Source organism: Scyliorhinus torazame, chromosome 28, assembly GCF_047496885.1.
Source record: "Scyliorhinus torazame isolate Kashiwa2021f chromosome 28, sScyTor2.1, whole genome shotgun sequence".
NCBI lineage: Eukaryota > Metazoa > Chordata > Chondrichthyes > Carcharhiniformes > Scyliorhinidae > Scyliorhinus > Scyliorhinus torazame.
The window spans coordinates 42,239,272-42,255,542 of record NC_092734.1 but is presented as its reverse complement, the minus strand read 5'-3'; the positions used below and the strand labels follow the sequence as shown (position 1 = coordinate 42,255,542).

Sequence of the window (16,271 nt, the reverse complement as noted above, 5' to 3'; positions counted from 1 at the left end):
TTGTGTCGTCTGCAAACTTACTAATCAGACCAGTTACATTTTCCTCCAAATCATTTATATATACTACAAAGAGCAAAGGTCCCAGCACTGATCCCTGTGGAACACCACTGGTCACAGCCCTCCAATTAGAAAAGCATCCTTCCATTGCTACTCTCTGCCTTCTATGGCCTAGCCAGTTCTGTATCCACCTTGCCAGCTCACCCCTGATCCCGTATGACTTCACCTTTTGTACTAGTCTATCATGAGGGACCTTGTCAAAGGCCTTACTGAAGTCCATATAGACAACATCCACTGCCCTACCTGCATCAATCATCTAAGTGACCTCCTCGAAAAACTCTATCAAGTTAGTGAGACACGACCTCCCCTTCACAAAACCGTGCTGCCTCTCACTAATACGTCCATTTGCTTCCAAATGGGAGTAGATCCTGTCTCGAAGAATTCTCTCCAGTAATTTCCCTACCACTGAAGTAAGGCTCACCGGCCTGTTGTTCCCGGGATTATCCTTGCTACCCTTCTTAAACAGAGGAACAACATTGGCTATTCTCCAGTCCTCCGGGACATCCCCTGAAGACAGCGAGGATCCAAAGATTTCTGTCAAGGCCTCAGCAATTTCCTCTCCAGCCTCCTTCAGTATTCTGGGGTAGATCCCATCAGGCCCTGGGGACTTATCTACCTTAATATTTTTTAAGACACCCAACACCTCTTCTTTTTGGATCTCAATGTGACCCAGGCTATCTACACACCCTTCTCCAGACTCAACATCTACCAATTTCTTCTCTTTGGTGAATACTGATGCAAAGTATTGATTTAGTACCTCGCCCATTTCCTCTGGCTCCACACATAGATTCCCTTGCCTATCCTTCATGAAATATCTGAGAAAGATACTGAGGGATAGGATCTATTCACATTCGGAAGAAAATAGACTTCTCAGTGATAGGCAGCATGGTTTTGTGCAGGGAAGGTCATGAAATATCTTTGGCTAACAGGGCTAAGGAAAATCCCAAAGCTGTTAATTCGGAGAAAAGGAGCAAGAGGGTAACTAGAGAAAGGATTGGCCCACTCAAAGACAAAAGAGGGAATTTATGCGTGGAGTCAGAGGAAATGGGTGAGATTCTTAATGAGTACTTTGCATCGGTATTGACCAAGGAGAGGGACATGACGGATGTTGGGCTAGGGATGGATGTTTAAATACTCTAGGTCAAGTCGGCATAAGGAAGGGGGAAGTTTTGGGTATTCTAAAAGGCATTAAGGTGGACAAGTCCCCAGGTCCGGATGGGATCTATCCCAGGTTACTGAGGGAAGCGAGGGACGAAATAGCTGGGGCCTTAACAGATATCTTTGCAGCATCCTTGAGCACGAGTGAGGTCCCGGAGTTCTGGAGAAATGCTAATGTTGTCCCTTTGTTTAAGAAAGGTAAGGGGATAATCCAGGGAATTATAGATCTGTGAGCTTGACGTCAGTGGTAGGCAAAGTGTTGGAGAAGATACTGAGGGATAGGATCTATTCACATTCGGAAGAAAATAGACTTCTCAGTGATAGGCAGCATGGTTTTGTGCAGGGAAGGTCATGTCTTACAAACCTAATAGAATTCTTTGAGGAAGTGACAAAGTTAATTGATGAGGGAAGGGCTGTAGGTGTCTTAAACATGGACTTCAGTAAGGCGTTTGATAAAGTTTCCCATGGCAGGTTGAAAGAAAAAGTGAAGTCGCATGGGGTTCAGGGTATACTATCTAGATGGATAAAGAACTGGCTGGGCAACAGGAGACAGAGAGTAGTGGTGGAAGGGAGTGTCTCACAATGGAGAAAGGTGACTAGTGTTCCACAGGGATCCGTGCTGGGACCACTGTTGTTTGTGATATACATAAATGATCTGGACAAAGGTATAGGTGGTCTGATTAGCAAGTTTGCAGATGATACTAAGATTGGTGGAGTTGCAGATAGCGAGGAGGACTGTCAGAGAATACAGCAAAATATAGATAGATTGGACAGTTGGGCAGTGAAATGGCAGATGGAGTTCAATCCAGGCAAATGCGAGGTGATGCATTTTGGAAGATCTAATTCAAGAGCTGACTATACGGTCAATGGGAGAGTCCTGGGGAAAATTGATGTACAGAGAGATCTGGGAGTTCAGGTCCATTGTACCCTGAAGGTGGCAACGCAGGTCCATAGAGTGGTCAAGAAGGCATACGGCATGCTTGCCTTCATCGGACGGGGTATTGAGTACAAGAGTCGGCAGGTCATGTTACAGTTGTATAGGACTTTGGTTAGGCCACATTTGGAATACTGCGTGCAGTTCTGGTCACCACATTACCAGAAGGATGTGGATGCTTTAGAGAGGGTGCAGAGGAGGTTCACCAGGATGTTGCCTGGTATGGAGGGGGCTAGCTATGAAGAAAGGTTGAGTAGATTAGAATCGTTTTCGTTGGACGGTGGTTGAGAGGGGACCTGATTGAGGTCTACAAAATTATGAGAGGTATGGACAGGGTGGATAGCAACAAGCTTTTTCCAAGAGTGGGGGTGTCAATTACAAGGGGTCACGATTTCAAGGTGAGAGGGGGAAAGTTTAAGGGAGATGTGCGTGGAAAGCTTTTTACGCAGAGGGTGGTGGGTGCCTGGAACGCTTTGCCAGCGGAGGTGGTAGAGGCGGGCACGATAGCATCATTTAAGATGCATCGAGACAGATATATGAACGGGCGGGGAACAGAGGGAAGTAGATCCTTGGAAAATAGATGACAGGTTTAGATAAAGAACAAAGAACAAAAAAAATGACAGCACAGGAACAGGCCCTTCGGCCCTCCCAGCCTGCGCCGATCCAGATCCTTTATCTAAACCTGTCACCTATTTTCCAAGGATCTACTGTTCCTTGCCCGTTCATCTATCTGTCTAGATGGATCTTAAATGATGCATCTAGACAGATACATCTTAAAGGATCTGGATCGGCACAGGCTGGGAGTAAATTTGCAGATGACACGAAAGTCGGTGGAGTTGTGGACAGTGCGGAAGGATGTTACAAGTTACAGAGGGACATAGATAAGCTGCAGAGCTGGGCTGAGAGGTGGCAAATGGAGTTTAATGCAGAAAAGTGTGCGGTGATTCATTTTGGAAGGAATAACAGGAAGTCAGAGTACTGGGCTAATCGTAAGATTCTTGGCAGTGTGGATGAGCAGAGAGATCTCGGTGTCCATGTACATAGATCCCTGAAAGTTGCCACCCAGGTTGAGAGGGTTGTTAAGAAGGCGTACGTTGTGTTAGCTTTTATTGGTAGAGAGATTGAGTTTCGGAGCCATGAGGTCATGTTGCAGCTGTACAAAACTCTGGTGCGGCCGCATTTGGAGTATTGCGTGCAATTCTGGCCGCCGCATTATAGGAAGGATGTGGAAGCATTGGAAAGGATGCAACGGAGATTTACCAGAATGTTGCCTGGTATGGAGGGAAGATCTTATGAGGAAAGGCTGAGGGACTTGAGGCTGTTTTCGTTAGAGAGAAGAAGGTTAAGAGGTGACTTAATTGAGGCATACAAGATGATCAAAGGATTGGATAGGGTGGACAATGAGAGCCTTTTTCCTCGGATGGTGATGTCTATCACGAGAGGACATAGCTTTAAATTCAGGGGAGATAGATATAGGACAGATTTCAGAGGTAGGTTCTTTACTCAGAGAGTAGTAAGGGCGTGGAATGCCCTGCCTGCAACAGTAGTGGACTCGCCAACACTAAGGGCATTCAAATGGTCATTGGATAGACATGTGGACGATAAGGGAATAGTGTAGATCGGCTTTAGAGTGGTTTAACAGGTCAGCGCAACATCGAGGGCAGAAGGGCCTGTACTGCGCTGTTATGTTCTATGTTCTGTCTCTGGAACTTTTCAGAGGCCTAAAGAAAACCCCTAACAGGGTGACCTCTCCTTTCCTGTTTCTAACCTCAGCCCATTCTACCTCAGTAGTCGGGTCCTCTTCAAACGTCCTTTCTGCCACTGTAATACTGTCCTTGACTAACAATGCTACCCCTCCCCCTCTTTTACCACCTTCCCTGAGCTTACTGAAATATCTAAACCCCGGCACCTGCAACATTCCTGTCCCTGCTCTATCCATGTCTCCGCAATGGCCACAACATCGAAGTCCCAGGTACCAACCCATGCCGCAAGTTCACCCACCTTATTCCGGATGCTCCTGGCATTGAAGAAGACACACTTTACACCACCTTCCTGCCTGCCGGTACACTCCTGCAACTTTGAAACCTTACTCATGACCTCACTACTCTCAACCTCCTGTATTCTGGATCTACAATTCAGGTTCCCAAGCCCCTGCTGAACTAGTTTAAACCCTCCCGAAGAGCATTAGCAAATCTCCCCCCCAGGATATTGGTAACCCTCTGGTCCAGGTGTAGACCATCCCGTTTGTAGAGGTCCCACCGACCCCAGAATGATCCCCAATTATCCAGAAATCTGAAACCCTCCCTCCTGCACCATCCCTGTAGCCACGTGTTCAACTCCTCTCTCTCCCTATTCCTCGTGTCGCTATCACGTGGCACGGGTAACAACCCAGAGATCATAACTCTGTCCTAGATCTAAGTTTCCACCCTAGCTCCCTGAATTCCTGCCTTACATCCCTATCCTTTTTCCTACCTATGTCGTTGGTACCTATGTGGACCACGACTTGGGGCTACTCCCCCTGCCCCTTAAGGATCCCGTTATGGGTGTGTTATGGGCTGTTGGGGCACTCGATAGCGGTTTGTTGGTTTCCTGCATTGAGTTCATCGGGGAGGGGTGCGCTGCTGCTGGAGATACTGCTCAGCTTCGCTTTAGAACATAAAACATTACAGCGCAGTACAGACCCTTCGGCCCTCGATGTTGCGCCGACCTGTGAAACCACTCTGAAGCCCATCTACACTATTCCCTTATCAAAGAACAAAGAAAATGCAGCACAGGAACAGGCCCTTGGGCCCTCCAAGCCCGTGCCGACCATGCTGCCCGACTAAACTACAATCTTCTGCACTTCCTGAGTCCGTATCCCTCTATTCCCATCCTATTCATGTATTTGTCAAGATGCCCCTTAAATGTCACTATCGTCCCTGCTTCCACCACCTCCTCCGGCAGCGAGTTCCAGGCACCCACTACCCTCTGTGTAAAAAAACTTGCCTCGTACATCTACTCTAAACCTTGCCCCTCACACCTTACACCTATGCCCCATAGTAATTGACCCCTCTACCCTGGGGAAAAGCCTCTGACTATCCACTCTGTCTATGCCCCTCATAATTTTGTAGACCTCTATCAGGTTGCCCCTCAACCTCTGTCGTTCCAGTGAGAACAGATCGAGTTTATTCAATCACTCCTCAAAGCTAATGCCCTCCATACCAGGCAACATTCGGGTAAATCTCTTCTGCACCCTCTCTACATCCTTCTGGTGGCGACCAGAATTGAACACTATACTCCAAGTGTGGCCTAACTAAGGTTCTATACAGCTGCAACATGACTTGCCAATTCTTATACTCAATGCCCCGGCCAATGAAGGCAAGCATGCCGTATGCCTTCTTGACTACCTTCTCCACCTGTGTTGCCCCTTTCAGTAACCTGTGGACCTGTACACCTAGATCTCTCTGACTTTCAATACTCTTGAGGGTTCTACCATTCACTGTATATACCCTACCTGCATTATACCTTCCAAAATGCATTACCTCACATTTGTCCGGATTAAACTCCATCTGCCATCTCTCTGCCCAAGTCTCCAAACAATCTAAATCCTGCTGTATCCTCTGACAGTCCTCATCGCTATCCTTAATTCCACCAACCTTTGTGTCGTCTGCAAACTTACTAATCAGACCAGTTACATTTTCCTCCAAATCATTTATAAATATTACAAACAGCAAAGGTCCCAGCACTGATCCCTGCGGAACACCACGAGTCACAGCCCTCCAATTAGAAAAGCATCCTTCCATTGCTACTCTCTGCCTTCTATGACCTAGCCAGTTCTGTATTTACCTTGCCAGCTCACCCCTGATCCTGTGTGATTTCACCTTTTGCACTAGTCTACCAGGAGGGACCTTGTTAAAGGCCTTACTGAAGTCCATATAGACAACATCCACTCCCCTACCTGCATCAATCATCTTTGTGACCTCTTCGAAAAACTCTATCAAGTTAGTGAGACACGACCTCCCCTTCACAAAACCATGCTGCCTCTCACTAATACATCCATTTTCTGCCAAATGGGAGTAGATCCTGTCTCGAAGAATTCTCTCCAGTAATTTCCCTACCACTGAAGTAAGGCTCACCGGCCTGTAGTTTCCTGGATTATCCTTGCTACCCTTCTTAAACAGAGGAACATCTTTGGCTATTCTCCAGTCCTCCGGGACATCACCTGAAGACAGTGAGGATCCAAAGATTTCTGTCAAGGCCTCAGCAATTTCCTCTCCAGCCTCCTTCAGTATTCTGGGGTAGATCCCATCAGGCCCTGGGGACTTATCTACCGTAATATTTTTTAAGACACCCAACACCTCTTCTTTTTGGATCTCAATGTGACCCAGGCTATCTACACACCCTTCTCCAGACTCAACATCTACCAATTTCTTCTCTTTGGTGAATACTGATGCAAAGTATTCATTTAGTACCTCGCCCATTTCCTCTGGCTCCACACAAAGATTCCCTTGCCTGTCCTTCAGTGGGCCAACCCTTTCCATGGCTACCCTCTTGCTTTTTATGTACGTGTAAAAAGCCTTGGGATTTTCCTTAACCTTATTTGTCAATGACTTTTTGTGACCCCTTCTAGCCCTCCTGACTCCTTGCTTAAGTTCCTTCCTACTTTCCTTATATTCCACACAGGCTTCGTCTGTTCCCAGCCTTTTAGCCCTGACAAATGCCTCCTTTTTCTTTTTGGCGAGGCCGACAATATCTCTCGTTATCCAAGGTTCCCAAAAATTGCCGTATTTATCCTTCTTCCTCACAGGAACATGCCGGTCCTGAATTCCTTTCAACTGACACTTGAAAGCCTCCCACATGTCAGATGTTGATTTACCCTCAAACATCCGTCCCCAATCTAGGTTCTTCAGTTCCCGCCTAATATTGTTATAATTAGCCTTCCCCCAATTTCGCACATTCACCCTAGGACCACTCTTATCCTTGTCCACTAGCACTTTAAAACTTACTGAATTGTGGTCACTGTTCCCAAAATGCCCCCCTATTGAAACTTCTTCCACCTGGCCGGGTTCATTCCCCAATACCAGGTCCAGTACAGCCCCTTCCCTAGTTGGACTGTCTACATATTGTTTTAACAAGCCTTCCTGGATGCTCCTTACAAACTCTGCCCCATCTAAGCCCCTGGCACTAAGTGAGTCCCAGTCAATATTGGGGAAGTTGAAGTCTCCCATCACAACAACCCTACTGTTCCTGATCTCTACCCATATAGCCTCACTGCCCTCTGAGGTGTCCTCCCGTAGTACAGCTGTGATGTTCTCCCTAACCAGTAGCGCAACTCCGCCACCCCTTTTACATCCCCCTCTATCCCGCCTGAAACATCTAAATCCTGGAACAATCCTGCCCTTCCCTCAACCAGGTCTCTGTAATGGCAACAATATCATAGTTCCAAGTACTAATCCAAGCTCTAAGTTGATCTGCCTAACCCGTAATACTTCTTGCATTAAAACATATGCACTTCAGGCCACCAGACCCACTGTGTTCAGCAACTTCTCCCTGTCTGCTCTGCCTCAGAGCCCCACTGTCCCTATTCCTTAGTTCTCCCTCAATGCTCTCACCTTCTGACCTATTGCTCCCGTGCCCACCCCCCTGCCATACTAGTTTAAACCCTCCCGTGTGACACTAGCAAACCTCGTGGCCAGGATATTTATGCGCCTCCAGTTTAGGTGCAACCCGTCCTTCTTATACAGGTCACACCTGCCCCGGAAGAGCTCCCAGTGGTCCAGATAACGGAAACCCTCCCTCCTACACCAGCTGTTTAGCCACGTGTTTAGCTGCTCTATCTTCCTATTTCTAGCCTCACTGGCACGTGGCACAGGGAATAATCCCGAGATTACAACCCTGGAGGTCCTGTCTTTTAACTTTCTGCCTAGCTCCCTGAACTCCTGCTGCAGGACCTCATGCCCCTTCCTGCCTATGTCGTTAGTACCAATATGTACAACGACCTCTGCCTGTTTGTCCTCCCCCTTCAGGATGCCCGCTACCCGTTCTGAGACATCCTGGACCCTGGCACCAGGGAGGCAACATACCATCCTGGAATCTCTTTCACGTCCACAGAAGCAGCTATCTGTGCCCCTGACTATAGAGTCCCCTCTGACTATTGCTCTTCTGCGCTTTGACCCTCCCTTCTGAACATCAGAGCCAGCCATGGTGCCACTGCTCTGGCTGCTGCTGTTTTCCCCTGATAGGCTATCCCCCCCCCGACAGTATCCAAAGGGGTATACCTGTTCAAGAGGGGGACACCCACAGGGGATTCCTGCACTGACTGCCTGCCCTTTCTGGTGGTCACCCATTTCTCTGCCTGCACCTTGGGTGTGACCACATTTATATAATGTGGTCCAGACCACATTTCCGCCACCTGCATGCTCCTAAGTGCATCCAATTGCTGCTCCAACCGAACCATGCGGTCTGTGAGGAGCTCCAGTTGGATGCACTTTCTGCAGATGAAGCCACCCGGGACGCTGGAAGCCTCCCGGACCTGCCACATCTCACAGTCAGAGCACTGCACCCCTCTAATTGACATTGTCAATTAATTAGTAAATTAAATTTAAAAGTTAAAAAGAAAAAGTTACTGTTCACTATATGTTTCCTAGCACTAGATTTCTACTATAAATGTAAAAGCTAAATACTGTACTCTCCGATCTCTGGCTTAGATACCCCTTTAAATTATAATTAAGTAATTATGTTTAATTAGGTTACCAATGCTTAATTTTTTTAATTTAGTGTAGATTCCCAACCAGCCACTCAGGTCACAGCTTTTCTGTGATGTCACTTTAGTTTCCCCCCTCCCCCACACACACAATTAGGTAATAAAAGTAAAAATGAGTAAAAATCACTTACCTTCTGAGGGTCTCAGATGCTCTCTGGTTCTCTCCCTGCAGATTAAAAGTTACAGGCCAGAAGAAAGAGAACAAAACAGTAGGGAAAAAGCACCTTCTCCCACTCTGCCCCGAATTACCTCACTGCACCAAATTACCAAGTTCCAAATTCCCACTCTGGATGTGTCTCACTCAGGCTGTGTCTCTTTGACCTGCGCCATATGTCGTCCGCATAAAACCCATTATATTGTTTAGGCCTTGCCACAACCACCGAGAATCTGTAACGCTGGTCTGTGACCCTAGCTTAACCTGGTATTGTCTCTTGGTGTCCGTGATGGCTTTGCGAAGGTGGTACCTGGATTTCTTGTATCGGTCAGGGTTGCCGGTCTTGAACGCCTCAGACCTGTCCTTCAGGAGGGAGTCAATCTCCCAATTAAACCATGGTTTCCGGTTGGGGAACGTATGTACTGCTTTCTTTGACATGCAATCTTCTACACACTTGTTGATGATGTCTGATGGTGGTGGCATTATCGTTTGGGTCTCTGCTGAGTTCTTGAATATGGACCAGTCCACTGAAATGAAATGAAAATCGCTTATTGTCACAAGTAGGCTTCTAATGAAGTTACTGTGAAAAGCCCCTAGTCGCCACATTCCGGCGCCTGTTCGGGGACGCTGGTACGGGAATTGAATGATGCTGCTGGCCTGCCTTGGTCTGCTTTAAAAGCCAGCGATTTAGCCCAGTGAGCTAAACCAGCACTGACTGCAGGCAGTCGCGTAGGCGCTCTTGTGTTGCCTCAGACCAGTCTTTCCTCCTGATACAGATCTTGCTCATGCTTCCAGCCATGTACTCGCAGGACATCAATAATCAATCAATGTCCCTTCTGGTCACGAATGCTCAAGAGTGGGTGGCACAGTGGTTAGCACTGCTGCCTCACAGCGCCAGGGACCCGGGTTCAATTCTGGCCTTGGGCAACTGTTTGTGAGGAGTTTACACGTCCTCCCCGTGTCTGCGTGGGTTTCCTCCGGGTGCTCCAGTTTCCTCCCACAGCCCAAAGATGTGCGGGTTAGGTGGATTGGCTGCGATCAATGTGCGGGGTTACAGGGATAGAGCGGGGGAGTGGGCCTAGGTTAGGGTGCTCTTTCGGAATGTCTGTGCAGACTCAATGGGACTATAGGGATTCTATGGAACTCCCATCTCGAATTTGTGCCTTAAAGATCCAGAACTTTAAAAAAATATTGTCATTAAGACTGTCAATAACAGAAACATAGGAATAGGCCATTCAACCTCTGAAATTTATTCCACAAGTCAGTTAACTCATGGTAAATCTCAACTCAATTTACCCACCTTCCAAATTCCACTGTAATAGAAATCTTAGCAATCTTGGTGTCAAACATTTCTGGGTATTCAGCATCCACATCCTTTTTCAGGCAGAGAGTTCCAGACTTCACAATGCCGAGTGTTGCCTTGTTTCACTCCTGCATGATTGGATTCTAATTTGAAGATTATTCCTCTTTGTTCTGGATGCCCAGGATAGAGGAGGCAGTTCCTCTCTTCTCACCCTACCTACCCGATCAAATCCATAATCATTTTAAATGTCTGAAACAGAGCAGCCCTCGACCTTCTACATTGCAGAGAGTACAAGCTATGTTTATGCAACGTGACCTCAGAATTTTCCTTCACATGTAAAATACCAAAAACGAGGTGAAGTATATCCCACTGCCTGCTGTGATAGTGCAGTCGGTCAGTTTACAAAGAACAAAGAGCAAAGAAATGTACAGCACAGGAACAGGCCCTTCGGCCCTCCAAGCCCGTGCCGACCATACTGCCCGACTAAACTACAATCTTCTGCACTTCCTGGGTCCGTATCCTTCTATTCCCATCCTATTCATATATTTGTCAAGATGCCCCTTAAATGTCCCTATCGTCCCTGCTTCCACTACCTCCTCCGGTAGTGAGTTCCAGGCACCCACTACCCTCTGCGTAAAAAACTTGCCTCGTACATCTCCTCTAAACCTTGCCCCTCTCACCTTAAACCTATGCCCCCTAGTAATTGACCCCTCTACCCTGGGGAAAAGCCTCTGACTATCCACTCTGTCTATGCCCCTCATAATTTTGTATACCTCTATCAGGTCGCCCCTCAACCTCCTTCGTTCCAGTGAGAACAAACCGAGTTTATTCAACCGCTCCTCATAGCTTATGCCCTCCATACCAGGCAACATTCTGGTAAATCTCTTCTGCACCCTCTCTAAAGCCTCCACATCCTTCTGGTAGTGTGGCGACCAGAATTGAACACTATACTCCAAGTGTGGCCTAACTAAGGTTTAAGAACTTTCAAGCGGTTATTGGATAGGCACATGGAGCACACCAGAATGACAGGGAGTGGGATAGCTTGATCTTGGTTTCGGACAAGGCTCGGCACAACATCGAGGGCCGAAGGGCCTGTTCTGTGCTGTACTGTTCTATGTTCTATCTGATTCTGAAAGCAGAAGCTGCATTTATTAGGTAATAAACAGTGAACAAGTACAATAAGAAAGACAGACGCAGACAAGACTGAGAAGAACCAAATAGCAACGCCTCAAAGTAGGGTTTTATGTTTTGTAACGTGTTATAAATATTTGAAGCGTGATCACTCAGGCCTTTTTTAAGAGAGTAGGCAGGAGTATTATGGGGTTTGTGTGGGCGAATAAGACCCCGAGAGTAAGGAGAGGGTTCCTGGAACGCAGTAGGGACCAAGGAGGGTTGGCGCTGCCAAACCTGGGGAGCTACTACTGGGCAGCAAATGTGGCGATGATCCGCAAGTGGGTTATGGAGGGAGAGGGGACGGCATAGAAGAGGATGGAGATGGCGTCCTGTAAAGGAACGAGCCTGGGGGCGTTGGTGACGGCACCGCTGCCGCTCTCGCCGACAAAGTATACCACGAGCCCAGTGGTGGCGGCAACGCTAAGAATCTGGGGCCAGTGGAGACGGCACCGGGGTGCAGTGGGAGCATCGGTGTGGTCCCCGATCAGGGGTAACCACCGGTTTGTCCCGGGGAAGATGGACGGGGGGTTCCAGAGCTGGCATCGGGCGGGGATTGGAAGAATGCGGCACCTGTTCATCGATGGGACGTTTGCGAGCCTAGGGGCACTGGAGGAGAAGTTTGAGTTACCCCCGGGAAATGCCTTTAGATATATGCAGGTGAGGGCTTTTGTGAGGCGACAGGTGAGGGAATTCTCGTTGCTCCCGGCACAAGAAGTCCAAGATAGGGTGATCTCAGGTGTATGGGTCGGGGAGGGCAAGGTGTCGGAAATACACCAGGAGTTGAAAGAAGAGGGGGAAGCACTTGTAGAAGAGTTGAAGGGTAAATGGGAGGAGGAGCTGGGGGAGGAGATCGAGGAAGGTCTGTGGGCTGATGCCCTAGGTAGGGTTAATTCCTCCTCCTCGTGTGCCAGGCTCAGCCTGATACAATTTAAGGTGGTCCACAGAGCGCACTTGACGGGGGCGAGGTTGAGTATCCCAGGATGTGGGAGGCTAGGGAGGAAATTGCGGGTCCCCTAACAGAGATATTTGAATCATCGGCAGCCACAGGTGAGGTGCCTGAAGATTGGAGAGTAGCGAATGTTGTGCCCTTGTTTAAGAAGGGCAGCAGGGAAAAGCCTGGGAACTACAGACCGGTGAGCCTAACGTCTGTAGTAGGTAAGTTGCTAGAAGGTATTCTGAGAGACAGGATCTACAAGCATTTAGAGAGGCAAGGACTGATTCGGGGCAGTCAGCATGGCTTTGTGCGTGGAAAATCATGTCTCACAAATTTGATTGAGTTTTTTGAGGGGGTGACCAAGAAGGTAGATGAGGGCAGTGCAGTAGACGTTGTCTACATAGACCTTAGCAAAGCCTTTGACAAGGTACCGCATGGTAGGTTGTTTCAGAAGGTTAAAGCTCACAGGATCCAGGGTGAGGTTGCCAATTGGATTCAAAATTGGCTGGACGACAGAAGACAGAGGGTGGTTGTAGAGGGTTGTTTTTCAAACTGGAGGCCTGTGACCAGTGGTGTGCCTCAGGGATCGGTGCTGGGTCCACTGTTATTTGTGATTTATATTAATGATTTGGATGAGAATTTAGGAGGCATGGTTAGTAAGTTTGCAGATGACACCAAGATTGGTGGCACAGTGGATAGTGAAGAAGGTTATCTAGGATTGCAACGGGATCTTGATCAATTAGGCCAGTGGGCCGACGAATGGCAGATGGAGTTTAATTTAGATAAATGTGAGGTGATGCATTTTGGCAGATCGAATCAGGCCAGGACCTACTCAGTTAATGGTATGGCGTTGGGGAGAGTTGTACAAGACATTGGTACGGCCACACTTGGAATACTGTGTGCAGTTCTGGTCACCCTATTATAGAAAGGATATTATTAAACTAGAAAGAGTGCAGAAAAGATTTACTAGGATGTTACCGGGACTTGATGGTTTGAGTTATAAGGAGAGGCTGGATAGACTGGGACTTTTTTCCCTGGAGGCTTAGGGGTGAACTTATAGAGGTCTATAAAATAATGAGGGGCATAGATAAGGTAGATAGTCAACATCTTTTCCCAAAGGTAGGGGAGTCTAAAACTAGAGGGCATAGGTTTAAGGTGAGAGGGGAGAGATTCAGAAGGGCCCAGAGGGGCAATTTCTTCACTCAGAGGGTAGTGAGTGTCTGGAATGGGCTGCCAGAGGTAGTAGTAGAGGCGGGGACAATTGTGTCTTTTAAAAAACATTTAGATAGTTACATGGGTAAGATGGGTATAGAGGGTTATGGGCCAAGTGCGGGCAACTGGGACTAGCTTAATGGTAAAAACTGGGCGGCATGGACTGGTTGGGCCGAAGGGCCTGTTTCCATGCTGTAAACTTCTATGATTCTATGAGTAGGTTCTTTGGGGTGGAGGACAGATGTGGAAGGTGCTCAGGCAGCCCGGCGAACCATGTCCATATGTTTTGGTCTTGCCCGGCACTGGAGGGGTTCTGGAGAGGAGTGGCGGGAACAATATCTCAGGTGGTGAAAGTCCAGGTCCAGCCAAGCTGGGGGCTAGCAATATTTGGAGCAGTGGACGAGCCGGGAGTGCAGGAGGCGAAAGAGGCCGGCATTCTGGCCTTTGCGTCCCTAGTAGCCCGGCGAAGGATCTTGCTATTGTGGAAGGAGGCGAAACCCCCCAGCCTGGAGACCTGGATAAACGACATGGCTGGGTTCATAAAGCTGGAGAGGATTAAGTTCGCCTTGAGAAGGTCTGCGCAGGGGTTCTACAGGCGGTGGCAACCGTCCCTAGACTATCTCGCGGAGCGTTAGACGAAGGTCGGTCAGCGGCAGCAGCAACCTTGGGGGGGGGTGGGGGGGACGTCCTGGGAGGGGGGGGGGAGGGGGGAGCTGCCTGGGAGAGTGGATGAGCAAGAGATAACATGAAGGGTTGGGGAAACTGGCATGTACGGGTGAGGGCCAGTGTACAAAGCTGTGCAAATATATCATTTTGCCATGTATATATCTGGTTCTGCGCAATTTATTTATTTTTGTTACGGGGGTGGGGGGGGGGGGGTTATTGTTTGTAAGGGAGAAAAATTGTGTTTTAAAACTTTAATAAATACATATTTTTTTAAATAAATAAATATTTGAAGCATTTATTTATTTGTTTTACTACCCAGAACTCAAAAATCAGCTGTAAGCAGTGGCAACTTCTGGATGGACTGGAGCATGTAAGTTTGCAGGGAGCTTCTTAATTTACAAATTGTCAACTTGAGTGACGCGCTTTGGCAATGCAAGTAATTGTTGTTTAAGAGTGTGAGATTAGTTTGATACTGAGCTGCACCATGGACACAGTGGAGCAGATCAGGGACAGTAATGCAACATAGAACATAGAACAATACAGCGCAGTACAGGCCCTTCGGCCCACGATGTTGCACCGAAACAAAAGCCATCTAACCTACACTATGCCATTATCATCCATATGTTTATCCAATAAACTTTTAAATGCCCTCAATGTTGGCGAGTTCACTACTGTAGCAGGTAGGGCATTCCACGGCCTCACTACTCTTTGCGTAAAGAACCTACCTCTGACCTCTGTCCTATATCTATTACCCCTCAGTTTAAAGCTATGTCCCCTCGTGCTAGCCATTTCCATCCGCGGGAGAAGGCTCTCACTGTCCACCCTATCCAACCCCCTGATCATTTTGTATGCCTCTATTAAGTCTCCTCTTAACCTTCTTCTCTCCAACGAAAACAACCTCAAGTCCATCAGCCTTTCCTCATAAGATTTTCCCTCCATACCAGGCAACATCCTGGTAAATCTCCTCTGCACCCGCTCCAAAACCTCCACATCCTTCCTGTAATGCGGTGACCAGAACTGTACGCAATACTCCAAATGCGGCCGACCAGAGTTCTGTACAGCTGCAACATGACCTCCCGACTCCGGAACTCAATCCCTCTACCAATAAAGGCCAACACTCCATAGGCCTTCTTCACAACCCTATCAACCTGGGTGGCAACTTTCAGGGATCTATGTACATGGACACCTAGATCCCTCTGCTCATCCACACTTTCAAGAACTTTACCAATAGCCAAATATTCCGCATTCCTGTTATTCCTTCCAAAGTGAATCACCTCACACTTCTCTACATTAAACTCCATTTGCCACCTCTCAGCCCAGCTCTGCAGCTTATCTATATCCCTCTGTAACCTGCTACATCCTTCCACACTATCGACAACACCACCGACTTTAGTATCGTCTGCAAATTTACTCACCCACCCTTCTGCGCCTTCCTCTAGGTCATTGATAAAAATGACAAACAGCAACGGCCCCAGAACAGATCCTTGTGGTACTCCACTTGTGACTGTACTCCATTCTGAACATTTCCCATCAACCACCACCCTCTGTCTTCTTTCAGCTAGCCAATTTCTGATCCACATCTCTAAATCACCCTCAATCCCCAGCCTCCGTATTTTCTGCAATAGCCTACCGTGGGGAACCTTATCAAACGCTTTGCTGAAATCCATATACACCACATCAACTGCTCTACCCCCATCTACCTGTTCAGTCACCTTCTCAAAGAACTCAAGAAGGTTTGTGAGGCATGACCTACCCTTCACAAAGCCATATTGACTATCCCTGATCATATTATTCCTATCTAGATGATTATAAATCTTGTCTCTTATAATCCCCTCCAAGACTTTACCCACTACAGACGTGAGGCTCACCGGTCTATAGTTGCCGGGGTTGTCTCTGCTCCCCTTTTTGAACAAAGGGACCACATTTGCAGTCCTCCAG

The 16,271-nt window shown here is 47.8% G+C and overlaps 1 protein-coding gene across 1 annotated transcript in view; it reads left to right on the top strand.

Annotated features, from left to right (window-relative positions):
• LOC140403424 (primary cilium assembly protein FAM149B1-like) overlaps positions 1-16,271 on the top strand; it is a gene marked incomplete at its 5' end in the record, with an annotated part of 290,929 nt that overhangs the window by 229,540 nt on the left and 45,118 nt on the right. The window contains one exon of the mRNA XM_072491336.1: positions 14,653-14,703. Within this exon, the coding sequence (XP_072347437.1) occupies positions 14,653-14,703 (51 nt within the window). The remainder of the gene's footprint in view (positions 1-14,652; positions 14,704-16,271) is intronic.